At 51.3% G+C, this 20,827-nt stretch overlaps 10 protein-coding genes across 10 annotated transcripts; 4 read left to right on the top strand and 6 right to left on the bottom strand.

The window, feature by feature from the left end:
- Nucleotides 1-236: 236 nt before the first annotated feature.
- On the top strand, nucleotides 237-1,457 carry Z520_11204 (uncharacterized protein; the record flags this gene model as incomplete). Its single annotated transcript, XM_016781693.1, has 1 exon — nucleotides 237-1,457. The coding sequence occupies one exon, from the start codon at nucleotides 237-239 to the stop codon at nucleotides 1,455-1,457; it is 1,221 nt and encodes a 406-aa protein (XP_016627270.1).
- Nucleotides 1,458-2,322: 865 nt separating this feature from the next.
- Z520_11203 (uncharacterized protein) lies at nucleotides 2,323-2,703 on the bottom strand (the record flags this gene model as incomplete). Its single annotated transcript, XM_016781692.1, has 1 exon — nucleotides 2,323-2,703. The coding sequence occupies one exon, from the start codon at nucleotides 2,701-2,703 to the stop codon at nucleotides 2,323-2,325; it is 381 nt and encodes a 126-aa protein (XP_016627269.1).
- A 1,561-nt stretch (nucleotides 2,704-4,264) lies between these two features.
- Z520_11202 (uncharacterized protein) lies at nucleotides 4,265-5,527 on the top strand (the record flags this gene model as incomplete). The annotated part of the gene is made up of 1 exon (XM_016781691.1): nucleotides 4,265-5,527. The coding sequence occupies one exon, from the start codon at nucleotides 4,265-4,267 to the stop codon at nucleotides 5,525-5,527; it is 1,263 nt and encodes a 420-aa protein (XP_016627268.1).
- A 742-nt stretch (nucleotides 5,528-6,269) lies between these two features.
- On the bottom strand, nucleotides 6,270-7,723 carry Z520_11201 (uncharacterized protein; the record flags this gene model as incomplete). Its single annotated transcript, XM_016781690.1, has 6 exons — nucleotides 6,270-6,484; nucleotides 6,588-6,762; nucleotides 6,820-6,867; nucleotides 7,097-7,394; nucleotides 7,451-7,518; nucleotides 7,607-7,723. 6 exons carry the CDS (start codon nucleotides 7,721-7,723, stop codon nucleotides 6,270-6,272), a joined length of 921 nt encoding a protein of 306 aa, XP_016627267.1.
- Nucleotides 7,724-8,775: 1,052 nt separating this feature from the next.
- Nucleotides 8,776-9,174, top strand: Z520_11200 (uncharacterized protein; the record flags this gene model as incomplete). Its single annotated transcript, XM_016781689.1, has 1 exon — nucleotides 8,776-9,174. One exon carries the CDS (start codon nucleotides 8,776-8,778, stop codon nucleotides 9,172-9,174), a length of 399 nt encoding a protein of 132 aa, XP_016627266.1.
- Nucleotides 9,175-10,921: 1,747 nt separating this feature from the next.
- Z520_11199 (uncharacterized protein) lies at nucleotides 10,922-11,167 on the bottom strand (the record flags this gene model as incomplete). Its single annotated transcript, XM_016781688.1, has 1 exon — nucleotides 10,922-11,167. One exon carries the CDS (start codon nucleotides 11,165-11,167, stop codon nucleotides 10,922-10,924), a length of 246 nt encoding a protein of 81 aa, XP_016627265.1.
- Nucleotides 11,168-11,944: 777 nt separating this feature from the next.
- Z520_11198 (uncharacterized protein) lies at nucleotides 11,945-12,250 on the bottom strand (the record flags this gene model as incomplete). The annotated part of the gene is made up of 1 exon (XM_016781687.1): nucleotides 11,945-12,250. One exon carries the CDS (start codon nucleotides 12,248-12,250, stop codon nucleotides 11,945-11,947), a length of 306 nt encoding a protein of 101 aa, XP_016627264.1.
- A 619-nt stretch (nucleotides 12,251-12,869) lies between these two features.
- On the bottom strand, nucleotides 12,870-13,217 carry Z520_11197 (uncharacterized protein; the record flags this gene model as incomplete). Its single annotated transcript, XM_016781686.1, has 1 exon — nucleotides 12,870-13,217. One exon carries the CDS (start codon nucleotides 13,215-13,217, stop codon nucleotides 12,870-12,872), a length of 348 nt encoding a protein of 115 aa, XP_016627263.1.
- Nucleotides 13,218-13,609: 392 nt separating this feature from the next.
- Nucleotides 13,610-16,038, bottom strand: Z520_11196 (uncharacterized protein; the record flags this gene model as incomplete). Its single annotated transcript, XM_016781685.1, has 5 exons — nucleotides 13,610-14,309; nucleotides 14,352-14,584; nucleotides 14,632-15,368; nucleotides 15,421-15,797; nucleotides 15,836-16,038. 5 exons carry the CDS (start codon nucleotides 16,036-16,038, stop codon nucleotides 13,610-13,612), a joined length of 2,250 nt encoding a protein of 749 aa, XP_016627262.1.
- An 848-nt stretch (nucleotides 16,039-16,886) lies between these two features.
- Nucleotides 16,887-20,275, top strand: Z520_11195 (uncharacterized protein; the record flags this gene model as incomplete). Its single annotated transcript, XM_016781684.1, has 4 exons — nucleotides 16,887-16,974; nucleotides 17,026-17,299; nucleotides 17,408-17,505; nucleotides 17,556-20,275. The coding sequence occupies 4 exons, from the start codon at nucleotides 16,887-16,889 to the stop codon at nucleotides 20,273-20,275; spliced, it is 3,180 nt and encodes a 1,059-aa protein (XP_016627261.1).
- Nucleotides 20,276-20,827: the final 552 nt, after the last annotated feature.

The following is a 20,827-nucleotide window of genomic DNA, read 5'->3' as shown; positions in this document are numbered from 1 at the left end:
GACTAAGCTGGTCGATCCCACCCAATCAGAGCCTCCTAGAAAATGGCAAGTGGTCTGACAAATAATCTCAGAGCATTCCCGCATTACACTACCGTCAGACATATTCTCATCTTTTATTCTATGACGCGGTCAATGCTCGCAGCTCACGGTCGCGAAGATGAGATATTATTCGAGACCTGGAGACGATGCTCCTACCCACTAGCTTCACCATTCCCTTCCTACCATAGTCCAGCACAATGAGCACCTTCAGCATATGCTCTCAGTGCCTTCGAGCATTGAGACAAAGTGTCAGAACAGAGTCAAATGTCCGTTGCACTCCCTCATCAAGCCCTTCCACCTCCAACGGCTCATTGACTAAGGTGACTGCACAGACGTCACGAATTCAGAGCTCATCCGTCTCAAGGCGACGATATCTGTCGGTCGCTTCTTCGAAATGGCAACAAGAAGCTCCTCGAAGCGGAAGTCAAGCTCCACTGGCTGAATCGCTTCCACCCACCACAGCTCCTACTGTCACGTCGAATGTAACAGCCTCGTTTCCCACCACCGAACCACAATCCAAATCCAAGTCGGAACCACCACCAGAACGAAAAGACAAATCTTCTGCACAACCCCCCTCCCCCAGTGCCGGTGTAAATGTGTCACAGATGCAGCGCCAAATCCAATCGCACCTCAGCAATCCCCCGAGCAAGAGCATCCCTGCTCGCCTCGCCGAATCACTTAAGAAAAACATTCCCGCTGCGACAAGAACCTATACTATCTACGGCCAAACCGAAGCGATATTCAAATCTTGCGCCGCACCCGCTGACTACACCATCCCACAGGACCAACGAATGAATATTCTCACGGGGAAGGGTCCGCCAAAGGCCGCGGCACAAGAGGGCGCGGAACTGGGACAACCTCTGTCCGAAAACAAGGATTCATGGTGGTTCAGCACTGTTGATCTGCCGCCTACATTCTCGACATGGTCACAAGTTACATTCCTGCACATGTATGTAATCGTAACACATCTGCGCGCGTCGCTAGAATCCGAGGCCGAGTTTCAGGATTTCCACCGGTACCTGATTGAACATTTTTCGAGGGCCGCGGAGGACAAGATGATTCTGTTGCACAACCTCGCCGCCCAGGGAATGCGGAGTCGATACCTCAAGGACCTGTTTTTGCAGTACCGGGGGATTCTGGCGTCGTACGACGAAGGACTCGTCAAGGGAGACGCGGTTCTTGCAAGCGCAATATGGAGAAATCTATTTCGCGCGGATGAACAAGTGGATTGGGAGAAAGTGTCTCTTGTTGTCGCGTACCTGCGAAGGGCAGTAAGAAGAGCCGGCCTGTTGACGCTGGACGACTTACTTGGGTCTTTGCAGAAACAGACCGGGGTCTGGGGATTCACCCAACACCAACAAGAGCGTGTCCAGCAACTGGTGGCAGAGACGAGCAAGGGCGTGAATGAGGCTCTTTGAATGTCCAAGGTACATCTGCTGCGAGCAGGATCGTCTGACTTTTTTGGCTCTGCCATCAGTGCACGAGCACCAGGAGTGTTTTCGTTTCGCGCGCATTATGTGGGTTCAATTCTGCGCCAAAATCTCCTGTCATCTTTAAAGTGAGCGTTCAATGATCTCTCGGGAGGTATAGAGATACTTGTAAATGCAAGGTTCATGCAAGACACTTTCTATGTACAATACACACAAACCTAGCTATTCAAGGGAATCAGCTGTGAGAGTCTAGATACCCCAGCATACCTCCAGCTAATCCTTGACCATGTATAAAATGGTGGTTGGTAATGAGAGCAGACATGTGCATCAGGTTGAGGGGAGCAAGCCCAATTGTTTTGATCATCAGAACGTTATCTCATTGAAAGAAAGAAATCATAGCTATATCAACATCAAATATACCCGTAAGAAAAAGGGCGGAAGCAATTTCTCATGCGCTCTCCCCCATCCGCTTTCACAGCTTGTCTTTCCTGGGCAGTTCACACTCTCCCGGCCCCCTTTGCCAACGCGAAGCAAATCCAGCCAAAACGCCAGGGTGATAAATGATGACGAGATGCTATCACAACAAAACCGAACCACGAGGGGGTGGACGATGAATGGCTACACCCGAGCGATCGCAGTGTACGTCGTTGTTGGTATCGGTATCGTGACCGTCCTGTGAGCGAAAAGGAAGGTTGTAGGGAGTTAGCTCACAAACATCTCTCTCCCCCCAAAAAAGAAAACCTCGTTCGAGACCCGGGGGGTGACACAATCGGGTGATATGTACCTCGCCAAAATTTTTGAAACCCGCAAAGTACCGCTCGCATACCCACACTTTTGGGACGACGCATGTTTCTCACCTCACGACATCGCCGCCTCCGAGATAGTAGCAGATACAGAGGCCGTCAAAGAGCAAGACCCTGTAGCCCGTTGCGCATGTTAGGAGTCCTCCACACGGGTAAGGCGTGGGGTTGGCGGGAGGGAGAGTGGTCTCCTGAGACCGAATGGCGGGAGGAATGACTCCGGCATCTTCATCGCGGCGCTGGAACTTCAGGTCCGCAGCCGCAGTGAGTGCCGTCTGAGTGCTGCTTGGTGTGCAAGAAGTAGCGGTGTCGTCGTCGGTAGCGGTAGCAGCCAGAGTTGTGTCATGTGGATACACAGCCGCGGGGGCCCTCACCGCCGGGTCACCCTCCTCGTTGGATTCAGCAGCTGCTGAGTGGATAAATCTGCTGGACATGTTTGCACGGGTCACTTGTAGGATAATGCATAGCTGGAGGGAAAGGCATACCCCGGCCAAAAGCAGTCCTCCTTGTCGCTGTCGCAATCGCCACTGCTGCTGCTGTAGAAGTGCTCGCTTCTCACATGAGTCCACATGTAATCGAAGGTTGGGAGCGCAGTCACGAGGAGCCTGCTGCTCAACAATAGACCCAGCCCCCAGAGAGACCAAGCTTCGAATGTGCGCATTGTGATAGTAAATACGGTAGTGCTGTTCAAATGACCTTTGCTGTAAGAACAGAAAGATGGAAGAAATCGTTCGAGAATGTGCTGGTATATGAAGAGTTTCGCGACTCCGGAGCCGCACCGTGGCAAGCGGTGTTGCGCAGGGATTTCCTTGGAAGTCGAAGCGGACAACGGTCCTTATACTTTGACAGCTCTTGTGCGCCCATTCAACTGGAAGGGAATGATCAGCAGCAGCACACCGTGTTATTGCAGGTTCAACCAGATTCGTTGAAGGATCGCAATATTCAAATAGCGAGAAGAGACAACACACCATGGCCTCAGCATCGAGAACATTCATGGCGTGACAGCCATCTCCTGGGGCAACACAATATGACGAGTTCTTTGACCAAGAGCCTGGCAGCAGTCATATGTCTCCTCTCGGCCGGTCAGTCTGTGAGACAGGTCTACCAAGGGTGTCGGCAGTGAGAGGTTGCAGCAGCAGTCTTTGGTTGGACCGGGACGTGGAAGGACCTTCTCTGCACCAGTTTACCCGTTGCCATTGCGTCTCCAAAGAAAAGCCACTCTCTATCAAGCAAGAAGAAGGACAAGGCGGGCTGCTGTCTCCATGGCCTGGGAACATGCATGATTCGATCGGCATTCTCCAGAGCCTCGTTTTCTGGAAGCGGGATAATTGTCCAGGTACATTGCCGAATCTTGGGTCGGTTCAAAATGTGGCTAGTATGGTCCATCTGACGAGATCGAATCGACATATGGTAGCGTCATATCCTCAGCAGCCTTTTTGGGCCCTGATAGACTTACTGTTCCATGGTAAAACTCTTTGTTGCGGTTGGATACAGCCTGGGACATCATGCACGGGGGAGATAAATTAAGATGGTCTTGACATCTTGGAGAGGTTGAGTTCCCATATCTTTGGAGATATGCCTAGATTGAGGAAGGATCTTGCCAGATCTTCGCATAGGCATTGATTTCCGAGGATGATCTTGGATACAGAACCTTTTCTTCAGAGTATGGAGATGGGAAGACCGGATGTCCCGAAGCAAACATCGATCCGGGGAAACAAAACATCATCTGGCGCAGTTTCTGCTCCGGTGGAGAATGCGGCCAGACGCGCTGTTCGCGAGATGGACATGCTGGCCGCATGTGCATGCGAATTCCCCTTGTCCAGACCTGTCTCTCAAAACGTTCCAGCCACGTTTCCCAAGCGCAAATCTTGTCCTGGTTTACTTTCAGACCGTTCACAGTATGGCGCTGTCTTTCTAGAACTGTCCTCTTGCGCGCCCAACGCCTGACGCACCCACTCGGAATCTCTGCCCCTGTGAGGGCGAGCACCGCCCAACATGCTCATCCTCCATCTCATCTCCCGTCTCGTCCCTCTCCTCGCTCTCATCACATGTTCATTTGCGGCCGAAGACTTCTACAAGATCCTTGGATTAGACAGATCTTGCTCAGACCGTGATCTGAAGACAGCTTATCGGAAACTTTCCAAGAAGTATCACCCAGACAAGGCCACGGGAGACGAGAAGAAGTTCCTGGAAGTTACAGAAGCATATGAAGCCCTGTCCGACGCCACGACTCGCAAGATCTACGATCAGTATGGTCATGAAGGGCTAGAGAACCATAAACGAGGAGGTGGTGGAGGCGGCCAGCCTCATGACCCTTTCGACCTTTTCTCCCGATTCTTCGGCGGCGGAGGCCATTTTGGTCGTGGCGGTGGCGGCGGGGTACGAAGAGGTCCCGACCTAGAAGTCCGACTACACGTTCCTCTGCGAGACTTCTACACAGGCGGGGAAACGGAGTTTACAATCGAAAAGCAACAAATCTGTGATGAATGTGAGGGATCAGGTTCGGCGGACGGACAAGTCGAGACATGCAATAAGTGCAGTGGTCGAGGAATCGTCATCCAGAAACACATGCTCGCACCGGGGATATTCCAACAAGTCCAGATGCAATGCGACCAATGCGGGGGCCAGGGGAAGACGATCAAACACAAATGCAAAGTATGTGGGGGAAACAAGGTCGTGAGAGGCCCCACGACCTTGACTGCCGTGATTGAGAAGGGAATGCCCAAGGGCCACAGACTCGTCTTCGAAAGTGAAGCGGATGAACATCCTGATCACGTCGCGGGCAATCTCTACGCATACATAATGGAGACCGAGCCAGCCATCAACGAAGATGAAGCATCGCGGACTGACGGGACATTCTTTCGTCGGAAGGACAACGACCTATACTGGAAGGAGGTTCTCTCGCTCCGAGAAGCGTGGATGGGCGAGTGGTCTCGCAACATCACGCACTTGGACGGGCATGTGGTCCCATTGTCTCGCAAGCGCGGCGAAGTCGTTCAACCCGGCCAGACTGACACGATCAAGGGTGAGGGGATGCCCGTTTATCACGAAGGACACGTACACGAGCATGACCATGATGGCCCCGAGTCTGGAAATTTGTATGTGCAGTACGTGGTTGTGCTGCCAGACCAGATGGAGACGGGGATGGAAAAGGAATTCTGGGCTGTGTGGGAGAAGTGGAGGAAGAAGAAGGGGGTGGATTTATTGAAGGACAGTGGTAGGCCAGAGCCAAGTGTATTAGTAAAAGACGAACTATAGACACCTTTGCTTGCTTGCAATCTTAGATGGGATGAAACACGAAAGATTGACTAGATTCAGCTTATCATCCAGCTCCTGACTTTTACTATCTCCTTGTGTGTGCTCCCGCGTGAGCCAGACAGACGTATGGCTCTACCCCTGATCCACGAGCCTTGGTGCCATCAGAGGGAGCATAGGATGAGAAGAGGATTTTGTGAATGTGGCATACCGCGAATCACTGTTCTACTCCTGTTCACGATTCTTTTCCCCAGATGACCTCTTCCCCATCTCAGGAATCCAGCTAGCTGCTATTAAGCTTTGCCCACACCCAACAACTTGAAGATCACGCAACGTGGCGCTCTAGGCGAGCATCTCCCGAGCCTAGTGCGAGAATTTGCAACGCCATGCCACGTGGAATGCAAAGCGCCTGTCGACAATGTTGTGGTATGATAGTGCATCCGTACTTCCGGTCTGAAGTACGTATCGACTGTTCCCAATCTTGGCGAGGAAAGCGTTACACAGGTCAAGCGCGAGAATACATCGAGACCGCGGCCCCATACTGGGAACTTCGGAAGCGGATGAAGAAGACGATGACGAAGCGAGGTAAAGGAAAGCTATTGATGAAGCAAAATTGTGTAAGGCTTATATAACAAAGGTGGGAAGCTATATCAACCACATATCATACGGAAGAGAACCCCATAAACGTCCCATGGCACAGCGCAATCTGAGCAAGACAAGGACATCGCCTCCAGCACCGACCATTCTATGCAGCCGCCGCAACAAACGTCCCACAGTTGCTATTGCCCGCTGTGATTTGGCCATATCCATAGGATCCTGTAACAGCAGTAAGCTGGTCGCTAGCCTGGCCAGCGGGACAAGTGTTGACGGTGTAGAGCAGACAGCTTTCGTCCTGAGAGGAGTAATTGGGAATGTATAGGAATATGGCGTCATTAGGATTGGCCAACGCAGCGACACAGCCTAGCATCGAATGTGGTTAGCATTCCTTTTTATCTGCGGCCCATTGTACCAAAGCAACTTATGAATTCAAGGCATGTTGAAACGCTCGTGGAATATCACTTACAGTCGTATGCGGTGTTGGTGTTGGAAACGAGGATGTTGTTGAAGTTTCCTTGAATATTTCCAATCGGCTGGCCTAGATAATTGTCGGCCAAGTTGCTGGTGGCGCACGCGGCATACAGAGTTGTTGTCGAAGCGACAACAGTGATCGTGCTGGTCGAAGTCTCCGTAGTCGTCGCCTGCAAACCGTCAGCATTGTCATGACACCTAGAGGGGTTGGCTGTCTGATGACGTACGGATAGGGTAGTCGTTGTGGTAGATGTCGTTGTGGTGGTCGTTGTCGCCTATAAGCAACCGCGTCAGTATATTTAGATGAATTGAACACCGCTCAAGGTCAAGTAGAGATGTCAATGGCCAGCTCAAAATATATCAGCCGCCAAACACTTAAACGGTAGGGAATTAATGAGCGCCAGAGCCGGCGATAAGCATTTGTGGGCACAGAGAGTGGCGTGGGGCGCAATGTTGCAGTGTCCTGGAGGCCAAAAGCTGCCAAGTCTGAATGGAGATACGTACGGATGGATAAGTAGTGGTGGATGAAGTAGACGTGGAAGTAACTGTGGTCGATGGCTGAACAGTAGAGGTGACTGTTAACGTCGTTGTTGACGCCTTGCACGTGGTATGCGTCCAAGCATAGCACGTCACTCCCATGGGATAGCTCTGCCAGCTCTTCTCTAGCAATCCCGAGGGCTTTGGCCTTGTGGTGTCGCGACCGACCTCCATATGGACATCTACGTCGCGCTTGGCAATAGGATCTGCACCACCGGAGCCGGAATATTCTGACCCTGGCAGAGAAGTCTGGATGGCGATGAATCTAGCCGCGGTCAGCATGAATAATGCCTAGGAGTTCTTGCCCGTGTCGCAACGTACCCGGCTGGGGCGGCGGAGGTCGTGGTAGCAACGCTGGAAAACGTGCTCGTCGTTGTGGTTGTTGCAGTCTGTGATGATTCATCTGTCAGCATGAGCTCGATTGATCGAGTAGGTTTGTTGACTGTTTTGCCGCCAAGCCAAGAGATCTCAACGCACCGATGTCGACGTCGTAGAATCTGTCTCGGTGCTAGTGCTTGTAGCTGTGTCCGTAGAAGTTGGAGCCGTGACGGTAGTGGTGGTCGTCGCTGTGATTGTGCTGGTGCTAGTGGGCATCGTCAAGGTGGTAGTGACAGTCGAGGTTTGGGTTGTCGCGCAGAGAGTGTATGAAGTCGACCATGTCGTCCTGTATGGCGCCGGATACTGGCCGCCCATTTGTGTCCAGCATTGAGTGGAGGAAGAGGGCGCTGCAGGGCAGCCCCAAGGTTGGTTGCAGGGAGCCGCAAAGGCGACAGTCGCCAACGAGACCAACCCGGCCGCAAAGGTGCTGAAATGCATGGCTTGGAGTGTGAAAACGAGTGGACGCGATGAAGACCGCAAAGAGTCAGTGTAGTAATGGGACAGTCAAGAAGGAGACAAAAGAGCGGATGAAGAACATGGACGCTCAGCGACAGCAACGGCGGAAGAGGCCTATATCATCACCAACTCGGACGCCATCGCCTTGCATAGCCAGAAAGGGATGGTTTCTGGTGGTGAAATTGCATGGCCGCCGCTCAGACAGCCACATTCGAGCGACGCTGCCCCTGGTTTGACATGGCTACCGCAACGGGCAGTCGACGTTACCAGGATGGAAATTAAGAAATTAAGCTAGGACAAGCGAAGCTTGGCTTTGCGGGGCCGCGGCCTTGTTTCGCCAAGTCAGCCTCGTGTGGAGACGTGCGAAGGTTCAATATGTCTCTGCGCAGGTCGCCTTTTGGAAACTAAAACCCACCCGATCGTTCTGGCCGGGACAACGGCCAATCTCAGAAACCTCCTCTGCCCCCACCAAGAATGCGAGGGGCAAGCTGAGAACGAGATTTCAAAAGAAGAAGCACCGATTAGTACTCATGGCCCCGCTGCCGCTCTTCCGTCACTATGCTCTTTCTGCACGTGGCTCTCCCGTCTGACAAGTGGCGTGATGGGACATACATCTGTCGGGTTATGGATCCCTTCAAGCTGTGCTTGTCTCGTGATCAGAGTGGTTGATTCATGAGCAGACCACCTGGGAAAATCACGTATAAGGCGACAAAACATATAAGTCTCGTGGCCGATCCTTTGACTTTCGGGCACATTAGCAAAGAACAACGACCGTATCGGCGCATATTTTCATCGGCTTTTAAACTAACACAATGTGGGGAAAGCTTCTCTCAGTGTTCAAAGGCAAAGACTCCGAAGGGCAAGACTCCCGTCCAACCAATCAACGACATGCATCCACACCTTCCGATCCATTTGGTGATGATGAGACCGAAAACACGAATCCGCCATCGAGCGAGGGACGAGATGACCCGGGGGTCCGGCTCCATCACAGTCTGGAACAGGCACTCGGGCGGGGTTCGCGAGACGAGGATGCAATTGACGCCGAGGACGACGACGAGGCGGAGGAAGTTCCCAGTCGCCACCAAACTCTAGAAGAGAACATCGAGCTCGCCAGGGAATTGTCGCAGGAACTGGAACACCAAGCTGAGGAGCTGAGGCGGTCAGCAAGCAGCAAAGACCACACAGGGGCTCGCTCAGACAAGTCCCAATGACTACCTCAGTGCCGCCGAAAGCCCGTCACTGATTTCCACACGTCTCTGACGGGAAACGATGGGAACAAGGCGTCTGGGTGGCTTGGTAACGGCTTATCGCTTAGGCGTTCATTCAAAGAGTGGGATCACCTTTTGATCCGGGACGAATACAGCAGCAATCTTTCAATTTTGAGGAATGGATGCTCGGAGGTATATACGATGCTGGGTGTTTGGTCCGTCTGCCTTCTCCTGTCCTATCGATAGTTTTGTATGATGTAAGCCATCGGAGTAATGTGAGCAACGAGTTAGCAGTCATAAACAGCCGTAGTTGTGTGAGCAGTTCTGTCCCAAAGCTTTCAGGTTGGTAAACTGGTCAGGTAAACAAGCACGCTACCTCACGATATTATCCTCGGTTACCGCTCCTGGTGGATTAGAACAGCCTGTTTCCGAACGGCCTTCCCGCTGAGAGCAGATATGGCTGTGCGCCACACCACAGCTACACGAGCAAGGGATGCAAGTGGCAGGCATCTGATCTCGGCTGTTTCGATCGAGCGACGCGGGTGAAGTCAACATCGGCCCACAACAACCTCTCGGAAGCTTCACGAGACTAGATCATGGGCTCGAAGAAAAACCTGGCAAGCGAGATATGGCTTGAAGCAAGCATCCTGTTTGCTCTTCACTTGAAAATGTTCCCCTAGTCCGAACGCCAAGAGCTCGACATGGTACAGCCTGTGACCCGCACAGCAAGTGAAGAACATTCGTGAAAAGAGTTATCAGAACCAGCAGGCAGCCTTGGCGGAGATGCTTGAACTACACGACCGCGCACGAAAACATCCCAACAAAATATCCATCTTGATATTTTTGAACCAAAAAAAAGGAATGGTATTTATAGAGGTAGGTTCGCAGTTTCCTGCGCGCACCCTCTCTAAAGGAACCCATTAGCCACCTAAGCCAGAGTCCCGAAGAACCACTAATTTGAACCACAGTAAGTGTGGAGAGTCCCGAAGAACCACTTTTGATGCAAAGGCTTGGGTAAAGGAGTTGGATCAACTTTCCGCTAGGCTAATGTAACCTACCTGGGGAGGCGACAGGAATTGTGGGCTTATAATATGTATACATGATATTCCCAGCGTCTTTGCTGTACTAACCGAGTTAGGGGTTTCGATAGCCGTTTTCGGCCACGGGTGGATCTGCCAAGTGAACTGCAACTCAAAACTCGTCACCAAAGCCAGACACCGCTGTCGTCCCTTATTCACCGTACTCTTCTGTCTAGGTGCTAATACAAAGCAATGACTTCAGCTACATCCTTCGTTGACCGCCTGTGTACTCTGCAATGATACGACGCGTTTGGCACGCTACTGGGGTTAGATATACACCGGGCAGGGTCAAATTTGCTGTTCACTGGTACCGAAGAGGCTCCTGAGAAAGGAATTTAATCTTTTTAAGCTTTACAAAAGCAGTGCATATGTCAGATAGGTTGGTATTGGTCATGTCTACCTAGGTAGCCTTCAGCAGCATCCACCGTGCTCGATCTGCCCGCAGCCTAGCTAGAGCTTGACCAACATCGTCCAGCACTTCCAGAGATTCCCCTTGCCGTTGTGCTTTGCTCGCATGCCAAGGATGGCTGTACTCCCACATATCTGAGGGTTTGCACTGCCACTGTACTTCAGGCACGGACATCTCCCCTGTCCCGCGTCCAAAACGACACGCCGTCCGGACCTGAGGCTGAAGCAGTTAATGGTAGTAGGTGTGCCACACCCTCACGATTTCACTTCCCATGATTCTTCGAGTCCCAGTGTCTCGCGTCGCTGCTGGAGTATGCAAAGTCCCGCCCTGAGGAGTCCCAGTACTCCCGATCCCGAGCCGCCTGATCGTTCGAGTAGGAAGGATGTGCGCGGTAGCTGCCCGTGTCGGCGTTGAAGCGAGTGGCGTCCGGGTATGAGTAGGTCGAGTTCGGGTGGTTGGTGATGGCCTTGCCCAGGGAGTACCACTTGTAGTCCTCGTCGGAAGGCATGGTCTTTTGTTCTGTTCGATGTTGTTTTCTTGTAATCTTCTCCTCTGTGGTTTGATGAAATGGATGTTCTGTGGGAAATCGTGTCGGGGGTTATTTCTCCTGGTGTGGTGGGATGAGGTGAGGCAAGAACGCCAGAGAAAGGACATATTTAAATGGCATACATCTCATTGTCACCCATTTCCCCGTTTGTGCGCGTCTTCTTGAAAGGTTGGGCTTTGTCAATTGGCGCCCGTGGCCGACACTGAGGCTTGCAGTATTCACTGGCATGGTCACCGCAGTGCGTTGTGCTGCGTACTTACTACTCACAGGCGTGAAGGCGCAACTCCTGTTTACCATATCATCCCAACAAAGGGGATGTCACCACTGACGGATTCTTCCTTGTCTGAAAGAATGGTTACCGGGAATCCCCGTTCGAAGCGGATCACGGCGAATTGTAATCATCGGACTCACTCGCATTATTGCAGCATATGTGCCATAAAGAAGTTGCGCTCATAGGAAAGAGCTGCGATTTCGGGTACACGCAGCACCTTCGACGGTGCTATACCTGTGATAAAGCTAAGTCTGATGCTACATAAGATGGGGAAGTCCTCGTTGTCTGAAAGATATCAGAACTCGAGCCGTGACAGTTAAGTCCAAGCTCACAGCTCCTCAACCGTTGCCACAAAGCTACCCTATGACCCTACAAGCCTCAAAGATCTCAAACAGCCGAGAAGCACAGTGGAGACTCAACCCCTGGACCATGTATTTGCAGCCCAGAGCAAGAGCATGCCCGTCTAGCTACCTAGGATGGAGCTTCGAGTCCCAGTGTCTGGAGTCGGAACTATCGTATGCGAAGTCTCGCCCTGCTGAGCCTAGAGCTTCCCGATCTCTCGCAGCGCTATCATTTAGGGTGCTCGCCGCTATCTTCTCATCGATATTCCTGGAATAGTCTGTCGGCGGGTAGGAAACATTCTCGCGATACCGATCCAAGAATTCGACCTCACGGGAACCGGCACCTGAGGTCGGGTATAGGTAGGAGTAATTCTCCTGCACCTTGGAGGTGGACCAGTCGCTCATGTTGTCGAAATTCTCGTCTGAAGACATCTTGATCTCTTTGTTTGAAAACTCTCCTTGTGAGTAATTGGGTCAGACTGCGTAGAAAATTGGATTTCTTGGTGTGCTGTGGTCCAAGAGAAAGCTAGGAGGAGCATATTTATAAGAAGGAAAACTGGTTGAGTTCGTTTGCTCACAGCTGTCACAGCGGTGTTGCTTGTGTTGCTTGTGTTGTTTCAGCTCCAAAATGGTGAGGCCCTTCGGGTTTGTCAATGGTGATCACGAATTTTTATATCGCTCTCAAGCGTTTGCAATCCTCGAAGCAAGAATGCATCAACATCTCCCTGTTTGCTCCCAGGTATGCTCCATTCACCCGTTTGATGGACATCTTTGGGAAAGACTTGTCGGGTGACCTCATGCCTTTGGTGATCGTAGTGCTTGACTGGAGACGAGCGGACTTCATAGAGTTGTTTGTATGTTGCCGCCTGGACTTGGATGTTTTGAAAAGGTCATGGCTTTCTGTGCTTCACGACAGGCTCGAATTGATGCGGATTCCATGGGTAATGTAACACTGTAGCGACTGCCACTAACGACCCGTCGATGACCCCAGAGAGATCGGACGAGCCGTGACGATAGAACAAGCTCAGTGAGAGGTCCACCATAATGATATTCACGTCTTCTCCTCGGGGACTTGGAGACAGGATTGCCTGGCGTACGCCCAATCATAGCACCTGACACCTTCTTCTTCTCGCTCCTGCGCTGCCTGATGGTTGGCTGCGCTAAAGGACTTTTTGTCTGCGTCAAGGCGCTCCGCTGCCTTGGATATTTCCAAACGCTTTTTCACAAGAAGATCTTTTTCTTGTTGGCTGGAATGTGCCGATGGATAGTACTCCTTGAAGACGGTCTGGATGTTCTCGGTTTTGTACTGCTCAAAGTAGGTACTGACCACTGTGGAGGGTTCTGACTTCGGCTCAATTGGCACGCGACGACCTTTCAATTGCCCAGCCAGCAGTTCCATCTCGAATGGGTTGCTTTGGAGGATTTGAAGTAGCGAGGAGATCTTGCGGAGGTCGAGGAGAAGTGTAAATCTTCCCTGACAAGCGTCGTCGTCGTCAGCCGCTCTTGGCCCCCACTCAGCCTGCAGGCTGTGGCTGTGCAGACCTGTTTAGACACGGGCTAGATGGAAAGGGAACTGATATTGACAAGTTGAACTGCATGGAAGGAAAATATCTGATTGTGGTTTTTATCGACTATGATCGACCTCATCATATTGAATGGTGACACCGGTTTACATGCTTCCAACCACGAGGGCTCCGATACGCCATCAGGCTGAAACTTGCCGCCTTGCCTCGGGCAGTGTTAGTGAACTGATGCAGAGGCGTCTAGGCTGTGGATCCCATCCTCGACGCCCTACATTGCGTACTTCTCGAGCGCGAACCAGTCGAATGTGCATTGCGAAAATTGGTTCCTTCCGTTCATTTCGACGTCATGGAGTGACACATACTGACCTAACTCGGGGGTTTGCCAGTTTTCGAGAGCTCGGCCATTGTGAATATCCGCCCCATGCTCCTGTAGCCCTTGCATACTGTCCGGTTGGACATCTGTGAAATGGAAGGCTCGGAAGGTGTTGGATTCATCCCCTTGATAAGAAAAGAGCTGCAGGAGTGATGTAGGGTCGAAGCTGCTTGTCTCGTCTAACCGAAGCTGGTAGTCCATCTGGTCAGCTACCCCAATATTGGAGCTAGTGGAGTTCGTATCTCCATGCTGCATAGCTGGGCTTGTAGAGTTCGAGAAAGGTAAGGTGGTTGAGTGACCACCTCCAGGCTGGGCCGGGAGGATAACCGTCTTCTTCATACGAAAATGCTCGCTGCTGGTCGGGGCGCTTTGCTTTCTGAAGATGTGGCGGACATAGGCTTCGGCAATCTTTGTAAAGGTTTCTGCCACTTTCTCAAGCTTTACTGCAGAAGCATGGTACTTTTGGAACTCGAGAAAGTATAGCACTGTTTGCCGGAGCAACTGCAAGTCTTCGACACTAGTCTTTGCAGTCGGATTGGTGATGACTTCACCAAAGAGCACGAAGAACGGAGTGAAAGGACAATACAATTGTTGCCTGCGGGAGGGTTAGCGTCTAGAACGTCCAGTTAAGGAATACCAGATATACCAGACAATGCCATTGAATACTTCTTCAGAATGGGCAACTAGGCCTTTCAGCAGCAAGATCGCTGCTCTCGCAGAGCCAAGGCACGTTTCACGACAATCTTTGTCACCTCTCGTTAGGCAGACAATTAAATGGTGGTATTGGTAGCTCAGGAAGCTGAAACCGATCCGGATAGAGACCCTGGCAGGGTCGGTTGCATCTGCCAGATTGGTATGCATTGCTTGAGTCTGAAATCGAAGTTACCACCAATTCAGTCTCATCAGAGTTTGCTCACCTGTTGGACGACATATATCCATTGATCGAGTTGCTTCGTGAGATTCGACTGGCGGCTTGAGTCATGTCTGCCGATTAGATAGAAATCCGAGATGTCGCCCATGATCATTGCAAGTTTCGTGCATTGCACAAAATAGAAAGCACCAAAGAACTCCACATGGGGTGGAAGATTCGTTCCGACGTCTGAGGTGCCTAGATGGGGCCTATATGCTGAGAGCTGGCGAGGAGAAGGAAGCTCGACGTTGTGATATAACGCAGAAGGCAACATTGGCGGGCATCCGAAGGAGAGCGACAATGTTTTGTCAATGATGAAGAGGCTCCAGAAGAGGCAGAGGTTGCGAGAATATAGCTCGCTATCCTTCGTCGCAGATGCCGATGGAAGTGGAAGCTTGACCATCTGGGCCATCCGACAGGCCTGGCTTGTCAGATTCCAACAAAGGCTAGGCGTCACGAGATCCTGTCCGTGGACGGCGAAGACGGTTAATGCCTGTATGTTGGGTATGGTTGGTTCCATAAAGAGACTGGCCTCCTCCGCAGCTAACCAAGCGTTCCAGCGCAAATGGAAGGTATATTCAGACAATTGCTGAGTTTGTGTCGAGGCCGTTGCAAGTATGGTGTTCAACATCAACACGCAACCTCGCTTGTCCACGGACGAGGGACGAAAGACCAAGTCGAGCAATATCTCTTGGGGAGGCCGGCTGATGAGAGGATATCCTCGGTCGACTGCTTTGAGAAAACCTTGAAGCTGTCAGCTCGAGTTCTGCGAACCTGTGCTAACTGGTAGGCATACATTGAATAAACATCTGTCCAACTGGCTCGGACGGAACAAAAAAGGCTTCATGCTCTCGCCTCGTCACTCTGACCGCAGCTCTGATCTTATCGTAGTCATAAGTCGAGATTTTGAATTGGTCATAGAGATCAGAAAGCATGCCAGTGCCTTGGTTTGTGATATCTGTAAGATTCTGGCGTATTTGATTGCAGTCAAGCACGTCCCGGGTGTGGGAAAAGGTGGAGGTAATGCTATTAGAGAGAGTGTCATTGCCGAATTCTTGCCGCTGATCCTGACTTGTTTGTGCGTCCGAGCGACTCTGAAAGACTGCGTACCCGGGACTTAGGTCTCCATGCTGACCAGATTGTTCCGGAATTGGATTGGCTGCTGGGGTTTCTCTGAACACAATTAGCTATTTGGAGTAGAAAAGCCTCACCTGTGGGCGCTACTTGACAGTCTGGTCATGCACTCTTTCAGATAGGTCCCGGGAATATGTGCAATCACTCGTCCAAGCGCAGCAGTTTTTGCATTCGGGTTTCTCTCTAGAACAACGAAGCTGCCATGTATGAGTAATGCACCGGAATCATGATCGACCTTCAAGGTAGAAGACGCGAGCAGCGCAACCAAACATCCTGTCATCCACACACCTTTTTCTTCCAACAATAGTCGCACTGACAGGTTAGCGAGGTATCGGCAGCACGGCGCCTTGACTTACAGCGTATCGACTCAGGCTCTTCTCGTCAGCCATCCTGTCAGTGTCACAGATGGTCCCCTGCAGCGGTATCCTCCCGCGCATCTAGCAACGAAAGGAACTGCTGCTGTGCATTTCGGAGCAGCGTCGACATTGTATAGTGTTAAAACTTGGATGGACGGAGATATCGTGAGGCGTTCCGAGGAAATTGAACTCGATTCGCTGCTAGCATGGCGACTAAGGCTTGGTTCCGACTTCGTCGACCGCTATTGGACGGAACCGTGGAGAAGAAGGGTTTAGGTCTAGAATTGCATCCTATCAATAAAGGACGGTCTCCAGTCTCAATGTTTCTTGCCGACGACGTCGATACCAATGCTGGCAGCAGACGAGGCTGAGAGATGTCATACTCCTTTCTTCCTCCAAGTGGCTGCTGGGAAGTCCACCAGGGTCGCGAGCAAGAGTTACTGGCTATAGGAACCTCGTCTCCTCATTGTCCTCTGGTCTAAGCTGTTTGACAAGGACGACAGCAATGCAAAGTCGGCTGATCATTGGTCGAACCTCCCAGACTCAGGTCCTACCTTAGGTACCTAGTATTCACAAAGCAAGCCTTGCGCCATCCGAGCATCTCTCTTTTACCCAAATAGGAAATTTAGGCGAAACGATAATCAGAGCCGAAACTTTTTGACGAAGCCAGGAAATCCAGCCGACTGCGCAGTCTAGGAAGAACACCCATTCATGGTCACGAACCCTTCCTGTCTAGCTTCCGACGACGCTTGGAGAGACTCCAATATGTGTCATGGCTCTCCCAGACACGCGCAACTATGTCCTTGCCATCGAGAATAACAAGCAGGAAGCGGCGGAAATCGCAAAGTCGGTGGCACAAAGTAAGTCCGCAAATGCCTCGATCGGAGTGGTTCATGGGACTAACAGCTCAGAACTCGAGAGTCGCCAGACAACCTTGATTGAAGTTGTCCAGTCGCTGGGCGAGTATATCAACGATGACGACGAGAAAATCCGTGCCAGAGCCGTCTCCTACCTGGTTGCTGTCATCTCAGCGCTCCCTCCGAAATACCTGTCCAGACAACAAATCCAGGTGCTTTGCCAGTTCTTCTGTGACCGCATTCAAGATGGAGGAGCAATTGAGGGCTTGTCCAGACTGCAGGGCCTCGAAAGATTTACAAGCGAGATGGCTCAAACGGTCGTGAGAGCGTGAGTGCGGACCACCACGCTCCAGCTATCCAGGGACTTGCCCGAAAGTGGTCCAAGGTTGTCTGGCGGCGAGACTGTGTGGTTGGGCTTGACTGACAAGCATGCTAGGATATTTGAGCACTTCACAGACTTGCAGACACGCAACCAGGCTGGCAGGTACCGGATCCTCCAGCTCCTGAACGAACTCTTAGATCACCATCGCAAAGGTAGGCTTGACTGGCTTCTTTGCACCGGACGTCCTACTGACCTGTTGCAGCCGTAAGGGACATGAAAGACGAGTCCCTTGTGGGTATCACGAACTTGGTGGCAGGCGAAAAAGACCCTCGAAACCTGATGTTGATCTTCTCTATGCTGAGGGTTCTTATGGTTGAATGGGACATCAGAGACCATGTACAAACCATGTTCGATTCTGTATATGCTTACTTTCCCATCACCTTTCGTCCGCCTCCCAATGATCCCTACGGTATTACAGCTCAGGATCTGAAAGACAGACTACGTGAGTGTCTGGCTTCTACTGGAGCGCTGGCACCCTACACCTTCCCCAACATGCTGGACCGCCTCGATTCTACCTCCACCACTGTCAAGAAGGACTGTCTACAGACTCTGACCGCCTGCGCTACCAACTATGACCCTGAGACGCTAAGCCAGTTTTCAATACCCCTCTGGGACGCCGTCAAGTTTGAGGTATTGCAAGCCCAGGAGCCAGAGCTGGCAGAAGAAGCTCTGCATGTCCTCAAAGCCATCGCTAATTGCTTATCTACTGCTGCTCACACCTCCCAAAGTAAAACGACATCGTCACTCCACCAGTACTTGACACCTATCAACAAAGAATGCCTGGAACATCTGCAAGAGCCGGCGACACGGCAGGCAAAAGCTTCCGGTGACATCCTCAAAGCAGTGTCATCAGCCTCGGTCCAATCTTTCGAAATTGTGGTCCAAACCGTTGGACCAGCACTATTAGGTATCTATCAGTCTTCGAATGGCTTGGTGCAACAGCGAGCGATTCTGGAGATTGCCAACCAGCTGTTCGAGGCTGCTATTGAGGTCTATGGCTCTTGGACAGCTCCAAGCCCTAAAAATCCTCAAGGGCGACAGAATCTTGTCGGACAATTCAAGGACAATTTTGTGGCCCTATATAGTCAAGCCTTGATGGGGACGGTCAAGGAAGAGGTTTCATTCCGGCTGACGGCTGCAAACGGGCTGTTGTTGGTGTCGAAAATGAATTCGGTGCTCACGGATGACGAGATCGGTCTTTTCGTCCAATATTTCGATGATATTGTCCTCAGGGAAGAGTCCTACGGCCGAGACGAACTGAAAAGGAAAGCCATGACGGCGTTGGCCGAAATATCTCAATTCAAGCCTAATTTGATCTCCAACATCACATTTCCAGCTTTTATGGCACGTTTACCTGACTCAGAAGAAGAGGCACGGACTAGTGATTTCGGTTCTGTGCTTGAAGGGCTGGCGGAAATCAGTCGAGAGAAGGAATTGCTGGGGACGCTGATGAGACGTCTCTTGAATAAATTGGACATTCTTTTCAGCTCCAGTCAGGGTCCTCCATTTCCCTACACATGCCAAATCTTGGGTACAATTCTTTACGTCTTGAATCGCAGCGTTTCAGACCAAAATGCGACTTTGGATGCATATTTCGAACGGGTCGTCGTGGCACTGTCCCGAAGAATATCAGATGCCAATCACGGTCCGCTGGCGAATGAGAACGTGCTGGATCTGCTTGGTCGAATCATGAACCTCATCGTTCGACACTCTGCGGAACCGGCGGTTCAACGGACTTCAGAATGCTTTTATTCTCTATTCACTCAATCATCAGCCGGCGAAGGATCTGACAGCTTCGTCAACTTGATCGATCAGCCTACCCGAACCATTCTATCGACATGGCTTTTGGCAGCTGTTCCCAGAAGCACGAACTCTCCACTGCTGACAAGGGAACAACTTACCCTGAGCATCCAAAACTTGGTATCATTTGCTTCAAATGCTCAAAGTCCGGCAGTCATACAGAGTTGTCTTTCTCAAGTTGCTCTCTATGTCAACAAGCATTTTGCAACCGCTGATCTTGAGTTCGTTGACAATTTAGTCTCGGAGAAATTGTCCGCACTCAAGGACGAACCCATGGACGAGACCACAACGCCCGATTTCGACATTCGCCTCCTTTTTGCCCTCTTCAAGGCTCTAATTCTCCGACTTTCGCCGAGAACGAACGGTTATCTGGCCAACCTTGTCGAGCTCCTTGATTCGAGACAGTATCCCCACCAAGTTTCTCAGCAAGCAGCCCGGGGGTTTGCTACTATCTTGGCAGCCGACGACATTTTGTCCAAGCAGAATGGAGCGCAAATTAGGTTGCTTGCTCCTCAGCGCGTCTTCCAAACCCTCACGCCAATGATTTCCGACAAATTCAGAACATCACAGTCAACGCTTGAAAAAGAGAATTATCTGGTCGCAATGAGTGGTATCATGGCGTCTGTTCCTTCAGAGATTGTGATGCCAGAGCTTCCCACCCTCTTGCCCCTCCTCTTACAATCTTTGGACATTGCAGACCAAACTGTTAAGATTGCTACTTTGGAGACGTGTGCAGTTGTTCTATCGAACAACCCTGCTGCGCTTGAGGAAAGCGGACACATACCGGCACTGGTGAAGCGACTTATCGCTGTTGCAACGGTGACGAAATCTAAGGCGCCCGTTCTTGTGAAAACAGCCTCGCCTGGCCAGGGGTATACGCCCATTCCACCAACGAATCTACCGAAAACCCGTCGCCTAGCCACACGTTGCCTCACTTTAATGCCCAAATACATTTCAGCAAGTGCATCACGAGCCAACCCTCTGATTGCACTCAAGCGTGAAGTCCTGCATGGGCTGACGAATATTTTGGATGACCCGAAGCGGGATGTGAGGAAAGAAGCTGTTGATGCTAGAGCAGCTTGGCTAAGGGATGTCGATGATGTAAATGATGACGATGCGTAGACATGACTCTGCGGCGTAACAGGTACAGAAACGGGTCTATAGAACCAAGTGCACATAGGAATAGAGAAGCATGCTGAATGAACATTTGAAACATGAGGAGTGCCATGACAACAAAGCATCAAAGGAATGTGATTTCCTTGCAGATAACTGTATAGCCTCATTTCAAAGGAATGGCACCTGACGTTGAACCGCCTTCTCAGATCAATGCTCTCGCCCAGACGGAGTGAAAGGTTGGCCACGCAAGGGATCATTCGGTGGGGAGGGAGGATTCGGGGTTCGCAGCCTTGCGTGGCAGCCTTGCGTGGGAGATTACATAAGTAGAGTTTGTGCGGAGAAACTTTTTTGCCCTCCAAAGGCGCAGGCAAAAGCCTCTCTGCCAGCTCCAACATTCCACGCGATGCTTTAAGGACTGTGATCTGATAACAGTGCCAGTCTGTCGTCCAAGAAGTCCATCGACTGCAAAATCCGTGAGATCACCAGCCGATGAAGCGCCTCAATCAAGCGTGGATCTCATTATCAGGTGAATTCCATTCCCGTCAGAATTCATACCAT

The sequence above is a fragment of the Fonsecaea multimorphosa genome (assembly GCF_000836435.1).
Source record: "Fonsecaea multimorphosa CBS 102226 unplaced genomic scaffold supercont1.36, whole genome shotgun sequence".
NCBI lineage: Eukaryota > Fungi > Ascomycota > Eurotiomycetes > Chaetothyriales > Herpotrichiellaceae > Fonsecaea > Fonsecaea multimorphosa.
Note: the sequence above shows the minus strand (reverse complement) of the source record. Positions and strands in the feature narration are given on the sequence as shown.